The sequence below is a fragment of the Ooceraea biroi genome, chromosome 10 (genome assembly GCF_003672135.1).
Source record: "Ooceraea biroi isolate clonal line C1 chromosome 10, Obir_v5.4, whole genome shotgun sequence".
Classification (NCBI taxonomy): domain Eukaryota; kingdom Metazoa; phylum Arthropoda; class Insecta; order Hymenoptera; family Formicidae; genus Ooceraea; species Ooceraea biroi.
The window spans coordinates 8,399,587-8,414,771 of NC_039515.1; the positions used below are offsets into that span (position 1 = coordinate 8,399,587).

The 15,185-nt window shown below is 45.6% G+C and overlaps 1 protein-coding gene across 1 annotated transcript; it reads right to left on the reverse strand.

Annotated features, from left to right (window-relative positions):
- Positions 1-660: 660 nt before the first annotated feature.
- On the reverse strand, positions 661-1,179 carry LOC105283775. Its single transcript, XM_011346813.2, has one exon. It carries the CDS (start codon positions 1,177-1,179, stop codon positions 661-663), a length of 519 nt encoding a protein of 172 aa, XP_011345115.1.
- Between the last annotated feature and the right edge of the window lie 14,006 nt (positions 1,180-15,185).

Sequence of the window (15,185 nt, forward strand, 5' to 3'; positions counted from 1 at the left end):
GTTCCTCGCGCGCTTCGCGTGCTCGGTATGGAATAAAGAACGTATTTTGTTATGACGCGCACATTTTTAGAAGCTGCAAGACGATTGCACATAGCCTATGTTACTCAGGAAGATCTAAGCTATCCACCAGTGAAAGATTTTTTCAAATCGGTTTAGTAGTTTCTGAGATTACCCCGAACAATGGAACAAACTTTATCTCTTTATATATTAGTATAGAAGTATAGATATACAGAATTTAATTTAACTTGAATTAAATATTATAAGTAATAATTATAGTGCAGTTTGTTCCGCCAGGTAATAATCAATAGTAACAGAATTATGATATGTCGACACCACTGGCAACTTTATTGTTCAGTAAAAAACAACGTTTCGACCAGAATTTCTGGCCCTCTTCAGGTTTCAAGTTAATATATACAGTTAATTACAATGTCGTTTTCTTCCTATAACCAATCAACAACGCAAATTACACTACAATTTAATAACTTAAACAGGCACACAATATGATTACAATAAAAATTCACCTCGATAAATTACAACAGAATAACATACTAACCAAAAAAAGGACATCGCATAAACTATCGAACAATGACAAAGAATCACGTCCGTACTCGATGATGACAAGTCGAAGAATGATGTTTTCGGTGACGAATCAAAACAGTTCTAAATATTTTTCAGTATAGGATCATAAACACCCGGCAAGTTATCAGTGTCTGTCTGTAGATTGATCGCATTGTGATGTCTTTTAATAAAAATCATTTCCGCCACTTCGCGTTTATGTAAATGTTGTTCTTGGTGTAAAATGTCTACCTTTGACCAGTCAAAGTCATGGAACAAGGAAGCTCTGTGTCTGCTGACAACTGACCAATTACCTTCACGTTTCGAAATATCGCTTCTATGTTCCTTGACCCTCGTAGCCAGGTGCCTTTTTGTTTGGCCCACATAGCAGGCATCGCAATCCTTACATTTCAAGCGGTAAACTACACCAGTTTTGTTACTATCGGGTAGCGCGTCTTTGCCAGATTTTATGATACAGTCTAATCTCTTATTTATCGTGTGTATTACATTAATGTTATAGCTTTTAAAAACTCTGTGGAGAATGTCACTAAGACCATTTACAAATGGCAACACTACAGATTTGGCTCTATTATCACCATCCTCATTAATGTTGTTTAGCTTCATATTAGTGTGTTTTAGTGCTTTGATTCTGTTGTTTACGTGTTTATCAACAATTATAAGTAATGTTTTTGGAAATACTGTCACAAGAATAACTGACAAATTTCTTTGTTAATGATTACCTTTTTGATAATTTTGCACAAGTTTCATAAGACAGCTTTGAAATCAAATGTTCAATTTCTCCAAAAAAATTCCTATTTTGTTGTTATGCCCGCCGTGATCTTTTGTGACAAAGTTTCACAGTTCTCAATATTTCAAGCTTCCTTCCTCATTCGTCGGTCAGCGTCGTCCACGCCATAAAGCGGACGAGTAATAATTGCACCGGCCGAAGTTTATGCGCGGGTGCACCAAACGGGGACAATACACAGAAGTAGGGAGCAGAAACATCATCGTGCTCCTCCCTCACTCTGGCAAATAAAGTTTACCCATTTGCAAGAATGGAAACTTTTATTACGCCGTTATGAAGACGCATCGCACCACGGAAAATAGTTTTAATGTCTCTTCTCGCACCCTCGGAATTCCGTGGCGTTCCGCGTCCCGATCGCGTAACTTACGGGCCGGCTGCACGTTATCCTTCTCAGCAATGTATCTACGGAAATTGAGCGATCATCAAAATGATATCAAGATCTTATGAAAGTTTCAGACATAAAATACATAGAATCAGAATCAAACTACGGACCAACCATTCCGAAAACTTTCCATGCAGAAATAGGACAGACTTTTTACATTCTTAGTTCATCACACATCAGAAAGGATGGGTAATTAATTTTTAAGATTGCATTGATCTCGCTCGCTCGCGACAGGCGCATGTAATGCGCATATTCGTGTCCTGATCCTGAGGTACCGGATGAAGTATTGGTGCCAGCGTTCTAGGTGTATGGAGCACATAGCCGCCGAAATAAATGACCGGACGTCGCAGGCAGGCATTCATAAACTCGACAGTGACTAGAGGAGTGCCCTGCTCTAGTGCCTTTCGGAATTCCGATTGAGGAGTCTGCGCGGAAGAAAGAGAAAGAAAGTGCCGGCGCGGCGATCCCCCGAAGGGTGGAGGGAAAAATGAGGCGAAAGGAAGAGAATGGACACGAGCGAGCGAGTGAAAGAGCACGACGAGGCGGTGGATGGATCGGCCATAACCGTGAGGAGGAGAGGAGAAGCTTCTTTCACGTCAGGAGAGTGAGCGATCGACCGAATCGCAGGTGAGTGCCTGCGACCGCGTAGGATTATTTATATAAACGCCGAGTCACCGGTTATTAATGAGAGGTACCGCCTCCCTCTGTCGGTGGCTATCGACGAGTTCCCTCGCGCCATCCCCGAAGCGGTGTCGGGCTTACATGTCGGCGGATCGGGTCGCCAAAGGTGTCGATCGATCGATATTCCCCTGGAAGGACACTCCTCTCCCTCTCCGAAATGATTTGGCGAGCTCGACGATAATAGCAATTAAATTCATGTTTCCATCAAAAACGATATTACATCGCGAATTTGTATCGATAAGCATTGCGTTTAATGTTTGTAATTTGTTATTGGAAAGCTGAAATATGCGATGCTTCGAGCGTTTTTTCCGGAGAGATTAATGAGATATTTTTTTCCGTTGCGCTGTTATGCTGCGAAGTAATGTTTAGAACATGTTCATGTTACATGTGATATGCGATTTGCACAATGATAAAGTACAACGGAACGCACGAAAAAGCTCAATGCGGTCAATAAATGAAGGCAGCGATTTGAGACTCGTATTTCTCGCCGATATTGTTACATTAGCAAATATTAACAGTTCACAAATATTGCAAGTTATTAATCCCTGTTACAGAAATACCGTCGTGTCACAAAATAAATGTCCAGAGTACTTTTACGCGTTACGTTTCGTTCGCTGGCTAACGAAGTATAATATTACACGCGGAAAATTCAGTGATCATTACCAGCGAACGCAGAAGTGATTGGCGACTCATATTTTTCGCTAACGCACAATACAGGGCGGCAAACTGAAATAGTCGGGAGAATGAGGGTGAATTCTCGCGCGCGTTTTGCTGACCGACGTCAGTCGCGTGTCAGCCCTTTCGCAGCGGGTGGACCCAATCGGTCCCGCATACCGGAAGTCTCAGTGGCCGGGAACCGACGACCGAGGTTTAGAAATTCGTTTCGCCGCCCACGCTTCGTTTCTCTTGCGCCCTGCGCATCCACTTTATTGCACGGGGATCGCCAAGATCCACGAACGAGACCTCGCACACCTGCGTCAGGCTTCCTTCCAGCCATTGACGAGATGAGTGAAATATGAAGGTCCCTGAGGACCCTGTAGAATGGGGACACCTGGATTTGGCGATCGTTCTCAATGAAGGAACCCTCGACCGGGGGTAAGAAATGGAGTAAAGGACGGACCGGTTGCTTCTGCCTTCCTCTTTTTTCAAAACCACCAGACCAAGTAATCTATCTCGAGGGACTCTTGGTGACTTTTGCCAAAAATGAGTCTCCATTCTTTGGATATTACTTAGAGGTGACCTGCTTATTCTCTTTCGTCCTACTTTTTTCATGTAGACTTTGCGATTGTAGGTTTATAGGTGTAAATGATTCTAAATCCTAAAAGCATTCAAATATATTTAAGTAGATCGACGTCACTGAAGCACAGTCTGAAAAAATTAATCCCAACTGATATTTTGTTAACTTCCAAGATAATTCTCATCTCGTATGAAATTGAATACAATCGGCCGAGATTTCGGATATTTGTTTGCTCATGACTCCTACCACATTGCAGTCTACGCAGTTTTCGGAGGCGGATGTGACCACCGTGAGCATAGAGGGGAGGTTAAAAAGAAATCGTAGGGGTTTATAGTGGAGATGGGGGACGCAGAACCAGGTGTCACCTGGGCAGCTACACAAAGACGTGATGGATGTCTGGTACGGCAACCCTCGTAACGTGTCATGGCCTCGACACCTCAGGTGTCACTCCGGGTCCACGGCTCGTTATCTCGCCGATAGGAGGAAATAAAGCCGATTCTCTTTCTCGGCTGGCACAAAGCCGGCGTATCGCGTGCGAGGAAACGTCTTTTTAATTTACGACATGCAAATTGCGTGGTTCAATTGCGCTCGACGTTGCTTGACGAGAGAGGCACATGTGCACATTGTTACAATCTATAAAACATACTATCAATTGGAATCTCGAAATTAGATTGAAGCCGCGTTATCGCAACAGCGAAAGCGAATTTCCGTTTTCTCCCGTTAACGTGATTCTCCCCTCGCAGGGGTGATAATATTCACTTCGTCGGATCCGAGCGCGGCTTCACATCATCGAATTCGTAGGTAGCGTGAAAATTGAATGGCCGAGTTGTGATCCGCCAAAGGGATCTTTCTCCTCGGGCCCCGTCCTGACCGACGAGAGAAGACGCTCGGCAGTAAGAATACTGGTCGCGCGCGTGTTTCTTCGCACCTGGCAAATCCAAAACACCTCTCGAAGCGGGCTCTCGCTTTCACTCTCTTACGTGGGACCTCTAGTGCTTTTGTCGCGCCACGCGCCCAAAGAAATACGAAGAAGATTAAAACGGATCTAATACATCCCTCTTATGGGCACGATGTGTATTTACAGGATCTAATCACATTTGTATCATCTATTAATAGAGTGACCATAATGGTAATGAAAAAACAAATGATAAGATTATAATAAACTAAAATGACGAATGCATTGATACGGACCTACTTTTTTATATATATTCATTATATTATCTTTGTCAGTAAGTGAGCGAGGTACTCGTGGTGCAAGGAAACGTTAAAGGAAATAACACATCATCGCGGAGGATTACATTTTATATATATGTATTAATCTCATGACACGATATTTTCCATCTGACGGAAGAAACGCGGTCAAGGCGTTGGTGTCGACACCAACGACGCGCGCGTGATTCGCGTAAGGAAAGATTTTCTTCTTTCGTACGGTCCGGTAGCTTCTTTTTCGTTGGGATAGGTCTTGTCGGGGGCACCTCATTTCCTTTCGAGTTGTCGGTAGGGGGTTCTACAGTGCGACAATTCATCCTCTCCTGCACCCGACTTCTACCCAGTGAGCCCGAGCCGACAATGGATCGTTGGTCCACCGCGTAAAGAAATCTAGCGCGGACGAGAAACGTGGAGAACGAGAGAGACCAAAAAAGAGATAGAGAGAGAGGAAGAAAGAAAGAAGTTTGTTACGTTCTGTAAAAGTTCCGCTAACAACAAGCTGCATAATATGAAGAAAGAGATTATAAGAAACGGAGCTAATAATTAGAGAAAATAACGCAGCATGAGGCACGTAATGAAAGTATATAAAGGCATGTATAAACACTATAATGCATTAGCTCATTAAATTTGAGAGAATAAAAGCACCATGAATATAAGTATATTACTTATATAAGCATTTTATATGAAATTTTTAATATTTCTTAAAACATTAAACACATTTCATAAAGTTTTATTTCACGAAATTCCGAATGAAATTCCAAAGATATAGAGCAACGGAAAGAGAGAGAGCGAGAGAGAGAGGGGAGGGGGTGAAAAGGAGTAGGAAGACAACAAAAGAGAATAAAAGGGATTCTTCCGTATATATCGAAAAATGCCATTGATACACCGCAGGTCAAAATCGCCATTCAGAAACGACAACCCTGAAACGAGCTCGCCACGAATGACCATAGGAAAGCAATGGATTAGATTATACTTTACAAAGAGGTGCAACTTCAAAGTCCATCCCCTGCTTGAAATGGAATAATATCCTACCATCTATAATGTGTTTGTAGTGTGTATTACCCAAGAATTCATGACAGAATAACATCGATTATGGGGCGTTTTGACATAATTATTATGTTTACATGTGTGTCGTTACATTTATATCAGAAATTTAATTTACCATTTATATCTACAGCAGAATATATAATAAATAAGGATACGGACGCATCAAGAGTGCGAAAAAAAACCCTATGTCGGCATTTAATTGCTTTGATTGCTGAAGATCGTTCAATTGCGAAGAAACTCGCCAGTCGTACTTGAATAAAGCTCACTGATCAAGACGTCGCTATTAAAAAAGAAAAAAAAAACATGATGATGGCATCGAATTCAGAAGGGAGGAAGGAAACGGAGTACTGGCATAGGGAGTGAATGAGAGTGACCTTGACGAAACATCGCGGCCACGGAGTGAAGCCGTTGAGCCACGAGAACAAAGAGATTCTGTCGTCCTTTGTCAGACGGTGTCCCTATCTCCGTCTGGCCAGCGTTCTCTTTCCCTCCAGACTTTTATTTCCTCCCCCTCCTCTCTTTCTCTTTCACTTACTTTTATCTACGTCTGTTTGCCACTGTTCGGATTATTACGCCGTCGCTTTCACTGTCCGCCGGCCATCATTTGCATCGCCGTCCATGCATCGCTCCCATTGACCTCGCTGTTTTTCGAACAATCGGCAAAAACCAGGGCAACCCGATAGAATTCCGCAAGTCGACGGTATCATCTGAACAGCGACACTGCGCGGTAACCCTACGGTGTTCTGAACACACGCATCTAATTAACGGAATTTAATTAAACGATCAGTAACAAGAATACCATCTTGGTGCATGAATGAATGACGAGAGCTAAATATTGGCGCAAGCGCGTTTCACACACCTGTGTGGCGCAAATATTTGCTATAATTACATAAATCGATTAGGACCCGCTAACCTTTCGCCGCTGGTCTTCGGGGAAGGCGACCTTTAAAGCGGGGTTACCACTGACCCTTTAATATCACTGGTCCCTCACTCACATTTTAATGCGCAACGGTTAATTAAGTCAAAGTTCATGATAAAGCCCGTCAATAAGCGATCCGATAAAATGTCGAAACTTCCGGTCAGTTTCCTCGCGGCGATTCTGCTCGACGATCCCGCGGAAAAAGAGAAAGGCGGAAATGCTAAGGACGTGAAGACACGCCAGACCTGTCGATATCAGAACGGCGACGTCCCTCGTACAACATCGGATGACAGGGAAACGGGGGGAGGGAGGGTGCAGAAACGATAACAGGAGGAGAGAGAAAGAAAGAACGAAAGCGAAAGAAAAAGAGAAAAAAGGACGAGAGAAAAGAAGAAGAGAGACAACAGAGTTGAACAAGTTGGAAAAACACTTAAGCGGGCAGCTAATGCTTTTATCGCGACCCTTGATTTCACCCTCGCCTGATTTTCGGCGACAAATCAAGGCGCTTGTCCCGCCGGGCACGGTAAATACGTTTTCGACGCCCTCGCGTGAAATAATGCGTACACGCACGCACGCATGCGGGGCGTAGAACGCGTAGCGCACTTACGCACGACGACGCGGTGGTGGCGCGACAATACGCGCGAGCAAGCGCACCACCGAAGGGGTGAGAGACGAACCGAGTGGCGGAAGAATGGCACTTTATTAGTGTTTGCAAACGACGTTCCGACGTACGCGCGACGTTTCCCATCTTGGCCGATTTATCAGACCGAGACAGCGCCGGTTCGTTTCGCTAAAATGGCGGTGCTCGCTGCGTGAAAAGCTCTTCGTTCACACGTAGAATAGCGGTACGGTAAATTCACGAAAGAACGCGAACTACTACACGTTATTGCGGATTACGTGTATAAAATGTGTGATGTTCCATACGGAACGTTTATTGCTATGTGAAAAGTTCATTCGAGCAATAGTTAGATAATTAAATGAGCGTCATGATTTACATAATAAGACAGTGATAATGTGAAGGTCTTCTTTACTCGATATTTTAGGGTGTTAAGCGACTCAATACTTCATTGATCTTTTGGCGCTTGCCACGGAGTGATACCTTTTGTTCCGAAGAATCGATATCTGTGCGAGTCTGTTGTCTGGGACAATAATTGTGAGATATATTATATGATGATTTCTGCCAGCCTAAGAACTCGAAGATTCGGCATTAGTGAACGTTTAAATTCTCTCTCATTACTCTAATAAAATTCATATTCAAATTCTGCTACTCTTAAACATAATAGAGAGATGATCCTTGCTCATGTGTCAAAACTGCAACAATAAAGTAGGGTAAGAGGTACAGTTATTGATAGGGATACAGTTATTGACACATATTAACTCTTTTAACTTACATTTCTCGTCACATGCATGACGCTCGTACGCAAAGTTTATATGCTCGTACAAAGTACCTTTTCGCCAACAGATTTACTGAGTTATCTTAGATTTCTGTCATTGCGTTTCGAAGCGGTAACAAAAACAATCACTGATCTATTCGGAGCTTCGCCAGGAGTGGGTCAGTGATTGTTTTCGCTACCGCTTCGAAACGCAATGACAGAAATCTAAGACAATTCAGTAAATTTATTGGTGAAGGAGTACTTTGTACGAGCATATGAACGTTTCACACAAGAGCCATGCATGTGTCGAGAAATTTCAATTAAAAAAATTAATGTGTCAATAACTATATCCCTGTCAATGATTGTATCTCTTACCCTACTACGTTCATTGGATATTTGATGCTCCGACAAATTTTTAGACTAATTTTGTGCCTCTACCACAGAATCTAGACTTGCCAATAATAGTTTTAAATGATTATACGTCAGAGCATTGGAAAACTCGAAAGCTCAGGGGGAAATCGTTCTGGCGAGATCACATGGTCTGACATATTGGCATATTTTTCCAGACTATCGGTCGAGATTAGCCGCAGAATTCGTGATGGAATATCTCAGGACCAACGTTTCCGAGACAAAATGCCCGAGATTCGCGCTGTTCCGAGGTTTCACCGCGGCAGCGACGATGGCAGCACGTACCATCCCGGGAGGGCGCATCAACCCCCGAGTTTCACGTTAGCGAGAGCTGTTCTATAGACTCGAAGTAGGTGGAGGAGGTAGGAAGGGGTAACGCGCAGGGACGGGGAGAGTAAAGGGACCACGACGACGGCGGAAGAGCAGAAGCAGGAGGTGCAGGAGGAGGTGAAGGAGGAGGAAGAGGAGGAAGAGGTGGAGAAGGAGGATGGAGGCACTCCATCGCAGTCCGTCGCCTCGTCCAGAGGGTGGGAGTAGCCGGCGGCGGGGTGGTTTTGTCTTCCTTCGCCCCCTTTCCAGCGTGTACCCTCCTCCGCGTCTTCCGAGTGCGCCTGCGCCCGCCGAACCATCCCCGCGCGAGCCACCCTCTTCCTGCGCCGGCCCGTTTACCCTTCTGCTCCCTTCCCTCCCGCTTTACCCCGCCGGTGTGTCCTCTCGCGCGCCACCCCTCTATTGATTTTGTTACAAACCGGCTCCATCCCACCCTCTACGGCCTCCCGACGTCACCATCGCCGACCCTAGCGAAGTCCGTTGGAGCGATACGCGCCGATACGTGTATACGTATTATATACGTATATAATATATAAATATATTATATAAAGAATATTATTTGTACATATTTTGTCGTCATCATTCTCGTCATCCATCGCACTGATTCTGAATTCCGAACGCATGTGACGTCGTACGTTTCTTTTACGACGGAGTGCAATGCTCATAAAAGGTGTAGTGACCCGAAAATCACGCGCCGAGACTGAACGATAGTTCCGAAAACATTCACGTGAGCTATTCACGTTCAGCAATCGAAATAAACTGCGATTAACAATTGACTCTATTTTATATTGTAATCGTATCTGTCACACACAGATGGACAAATGTAATTGATGGTGATCTGACTAGTGATATGAAGAATACTCTACAATCCTTATGGTATTTGTACTAGTTCTGAAGAACACATATCAATAGAAAACAAAAATATAAAATATATAGTCTTTATTAAAAATCCTATTTTTCAAAGGAATATCTTAAGTTAAAATCGACAAAGTATATTCAACAACGCACAGATCTACAAAACAAACATCACGCGCGCCGCATCTTGCAAATTAAATGATCACGAGAAAAAGACACAGCGTCCACCCAGATTTCAGAAATGAATTTCAAATCAAGCATGAAAATATATACAGTTGCAGCACGACGTTTCATACAATCGCCGTGCCGAAGCATACTATTTCCGACGTGGGCGCGGTGTTCGCGGAGTAAGGGCCCGAGGATACGAGCCCTTACTGGTACCCGAGCGGGTGACCTGTGTTCGCGTCGTACGAATACGAGAGCGCGGAGCGCGCACTCATTTTTTTTCTCTTTTTTTTTTTATTTCGCGAGCTCATTTCACCCCGACTCCACCACGTGCACACAGGCAGGCCGACATTCGGTCGGCCGCTCTCTCGGTGGGTCCCCAACTGGTTCAAGTACCACGTGCTCTCGCGGTCGCCCTTGCGCTCACGTACGGCCAAGGAGTACTCGATGGCATTTGCGGTGGATTTGGCGGTGCTCCGCGCCACGGGAACCCCACTTCTGGCCACCGGTAACCATGGGGTCTCCTCTCCCTCCTCCACGGCTACTCTCTACACGTTCCTCCACCCCCTCCTCCTCGCTCCCGACTCACCCTTACGCTCGCACTCTCGAGAGGCCCCGTATGATACCCCCGTGATAATCTCCCGTCTATCGGAGGAAGGGAGTCGCCGAGTGCGGATTAAAAGGGTGCCTTTTACTCGGGGTTCTGGCAAGATCTACATTTTTTCCCTTTCTCTTTTTCTTTCTTTTCTCCATCTCTCTTGTTAAGCTTGCCCGACGTTCGAGATTACATCGCGTCGTTAAGAAATATGTATATGTGTATTCGCGCGCTCGTAAACGATAGACTTCGCGAGTAATCATCGAGAGAGTATTTATGCATTTTCTGAAATTTTGCGCGCAGGTTGTAAGTAACTTTAATCTTGTTTCTATAGCGCAAATGAATAATTAGAGCAGACTAAAATATTTGGATCATATGCTGGCTTCACTTCTGTAAAGGTAGCCAGCTTGGCCCGTTAAAGCCGGCTCCGGCGCAAGTCAGGCATGCGAAAATTCGAGAGCCCTGTTCTGTGAGATCGCGCCGAGCATTGTACGTGTATTACGTAATTATGCTACTCTTGCAAGCTGTACATAAAAACCTATTCCACACTTACAAACCACGATATTAATACCAAAATACAACTTTTCAATGTCCGAGTATCAATTCCGCCATTTCCATGAAATAATTTGACATAACAATAAAAATGTATACGCTCTTAGTTTAACAGAAATTTATTTTCAAGCTTAGTCTAGAATAATTTAATAAAATATTTGCAAAAACCGATAGATTTCTCGGAACACAGGAATCCATCGATGAAAATTCATATCAAGCTTGAGCAGATTAATCAGCGATCACACGCCACTTATTGCACTAAATCTTTGCCACGTGTTCATCTCCTTCGATCCAACAATTCGGCGTTACGTAAGGTTTCGCGTCCGGGGGGACTGGGATCCCGACGAGAAATCGGGCCCGCGTCCAAAGTGGGTTAATAAAACGATATTAAAGCCACGGGTGGTAGACCCTACGGCAGAATCCCTCGTGTCCACTCTGGCGCGGTCTTCGGCCAACGGGAATTACGTGCGAGGACCGCCATCCCGTGATCCACCATGGCGTTTCATTAGCGCTCCGCTACCCCGGCTCGTTTTTGCTATCCCGCTCGCGCGCACGATTATTAACTTCACGTTTGTCTACACATATAAGCATCCATACTTGAAGATATCGTACGATCTAGTTAGCGATTTTTTACATCCGAAAGTGATACTGTGATGTAGTTTTGAGTAGAAATTAAAGTTTTATTCTAATATTGTGTGCAGCAATTAATCGTTAATAAATTACATTAAGTATCACGTTTGTAAAGATGTTTTCATTCAATAGTCATACATGTATAAAATGTAATCGCTTCATAGATTAATGAAATATTTAAGAAAACGAATTGTATGTTAGGACAAATTTATTAAAGAGTCCGATATTTTAATTTATCATTATGTGAATTGAAACGACATTTAACATTTCCGGGCTACGCGGCCGCCGTGACGCTGCATTGTCGCGACATAATCTCCGTGAATGCAGAATTTTCACGCGCGCATTCTCGACCGGCTGTAACCATCCCCGACAAGGTTGGATATGTATGGTAGATCGGCAAACAGTAAAGTTTACAAACACCAGGCGCACCCCGGTTATTATCCCGTAATCCCGATGTTTTACATGTTATGAGGATGCAAGCGAAAGAGAGTGAGAGATGCAGAGGGGGGGGTGCGGACCTTCGGTCTTACGTTATAATATACCACTAGTGATCCACATACATCCCACCGACGAAGAAAAGCCCGCATGATTTTACATAAATTTCACGAATCGAAACACCAGCCGCGAGCAATCCGGGCGATTTCCTCGCGGAGGGCTATACGAATACACCATTGTTCCGCGTAATCAGAGTACCGTGAAGGAAACACCGTGCGTGCGTTTACCTACACTCACCGGACATATTATTACCTACGTAATGATCTATTCCATTTTAGTCATCTTGAATACGCCACGCTCGTAAACGACGTGCTAAACGCGCACATTTGTCAAACTCGCGCGACAAAAGACAAGAAGGAGCGGAGCACTGACGTTTTATTTCTCCTTTCATTCGACTTCCCGTTCTCGAGGTGAACGTTCGTGATTCGGCGAGATCTCGAGCTGCCCCGCTCTTGATTTACGTGAGTTCGCGTGCGATTTGGACGCTCGTGTTTTGACACGCGGCCCACCCGCACGAGACTCCCCCTGACCCGCGTGGCACGCACGAGAACTCGCCATTAAATGCATCGGGACACGTTTAATAGATCGCCCGTTATACGGACAGGCCGTTTGCGTCGGGGGTGCCGCGCTCGTGCCGGTCCAGCGAGTGTGTCTAGTTCTCATTGTTCCCGCGCGTCAGACACGTGGCCGTGGCACGAGTTCGGTGATATCGAATATTCTCTTGCTTGCTCCGTCCGCTTTTTTCAGCTCCCTCTGATTGGTACTTTAAAATCCGGACCGATCGCGCGATCATCGCGAGGGAGGTAAAGAAACGCGCGCATCGGGGAACACCCATGGAGATCGCCATTCAACCCGGCTCGATTGTCGTACCCGCGAGCTCTCGCGTGTACCGGCAAGTTTGCAGGCTAAATTGACCGGCTCCAACTGAAAGCGGCAGTTTTGACCGCAAAAAATTCCATCCGACGTCGACAAGTAAATTGTACTCTTTTTTCCCTTCCGCTCAAGCTGTTCGGGCGAATTATTACTGTCGCGGCGAATTTGTAATTCGCGACTGAGTGAACGTGTCGGACTTGCGTGTCAGAAATTACAAAAGTTCGGAGTTTTAACAGCGATACTCGTTAGTTAGGTAAACCGAGTTAATCGGGTGGGCTGTTAGCACATGGAAATTAGATCAATCAAATAAAATTTGCAGATACACGCTATTCCAGCGTTTCTACGATGAACCTGAACGCGAATGCAAATGATTTATCGGCCACGTCGCAGTATCGTTCGGGTGGAAATGGATCAGGTGCCCCCGTACGCCAGGGCGCGGCCCTTTTTCCTTGTCTACCATCACGCGGTCAATTAATAGGAGTCATTTATAAGAGCAAACCGGGGAATCTGGGAATCCGCGATCCGCCCGGGGGCAATAAATCTCAAGTCGCCGAGAGAGCGGCATGGTAGCGGAACCCCTCTTGTAAGCTGGTTGTATTGTAGCTATTACCGAGCCATGCATCACTAGGTAACAACCGCACGATTCGTCGTCTCCCTCGTGCCAACGGCGAGCGCAGCCTTCTCCCCGCGGCCCCTTCCTCTCTCTATCTCTAACCCCCGTTTTGTGACCCCGGGAAAGAGCACCAGGACGGAGAGGCACACCGCGTAGGAAAGCGCAGGAAAACGCGCGTTTGGGAAGCTGCGCAGCTGATACCGGACCACCCAGGTTACGCATTGGATACCTTCTGGATACCACGGGATACCGCGTGGCGTTGGGGGAAAACGTTACGTCCGATTCACGCATGACCACGAACGATGTTATGGCACGAATGATGAACGATCAGCGTCGTTAATGAGCGAATCGCGTCTCGCAGCGGTGTTTCGCGTGCATCGGGGTTCGTCAGCTGAAAAAGCTGGGAACGTCGGTTTGTGGCTTTAATCTCCTCGCAGGTCGGGCGACAATAATTAATAAAAAGTTTCTTGACTTCTAAGATATTATATGATCAGATGGTTACGTAAGAACATTCAACTTTCGTTGAGCAAACTTGGAATTATGAGGTAAAACATGTCGTAGATAACAAATATTAAAGCGAAGAGAATATTTCTCAACAACGGAACAGTGCGGTATCGCATACTGATATGACGAAGCGCTTTCAGAAACATTCTGATCGGGAAATCGGCTGCTCGCGCGAGACAACGGCAGACGTTGAAAAAAATAATGGGACGATACTTGGCGCGCGCGAGACAGAAGGTCGCGAGAGGGAAAAAACGCGACGGGGGAAGCAGGGAGAGGGATGAGCGAGGAGGAAAGCGAGAGAGGACCGGAGGCAGAGAATATACGCGAGTCGTCGAGTCGCGTCGGGGTACAGAGCACAGTCTCTCCCGCCGGACAACCGACAGTTGGAAGAACGGGGTGGCTGTTGAGGAGGGTAGTACCTGCCTACTCCTCGCACCCTCGCTCGGCGCTATAGTAACAACACAGGGAAACATAGGGAAATCAATATGGCTTCCGTTGCCCTCTTCCCTCTCGCGCGCGCGGCCCTCGCAGCCGCCGTCTCTCGCTCCTCTCTCGCTACTACGGAATCGCGTCTCTCCCTCGCCTCGTTCATCTCTATCCTTCCTACCCTTGGTCTCTCCTCCTCTCTCTATCTTTCTCTTTCTAGCACTCGACGCGGACGGGTGAACCCATTATAAGGGGGTGTTACTCCGGGCCAATCCCTAACCATCCGGAGAGAGAAACCGGAGAGGCGAGAGTCCAAGAAGGGCGCATGTGCGTTGCTAGGGCCACCGGATGGGTCGCGCGATGTGATGCGATGCGATGTGACGCGATGCCGCGCGTAAACGTCCGGCATACCAGGTATATCAAAAATACCTAATTTAGGGAACATGTATGTCAAATAATTTGCATTGCAGTTGATTATATAATGAATCATGGATGCTCTCAAAAGAGGCGAATCCTTGAAACATATTTTCG

Bases quoted from the DNA above. Each gene is read 5' to 3' on its own strand.
- LOC105283775 (XM_011346813.2), bottom strand. From the start codon at position 1,179: ATGAAGCTAAACAACATTAATGAGGATGGTGATAATAGAGCCAAATCT.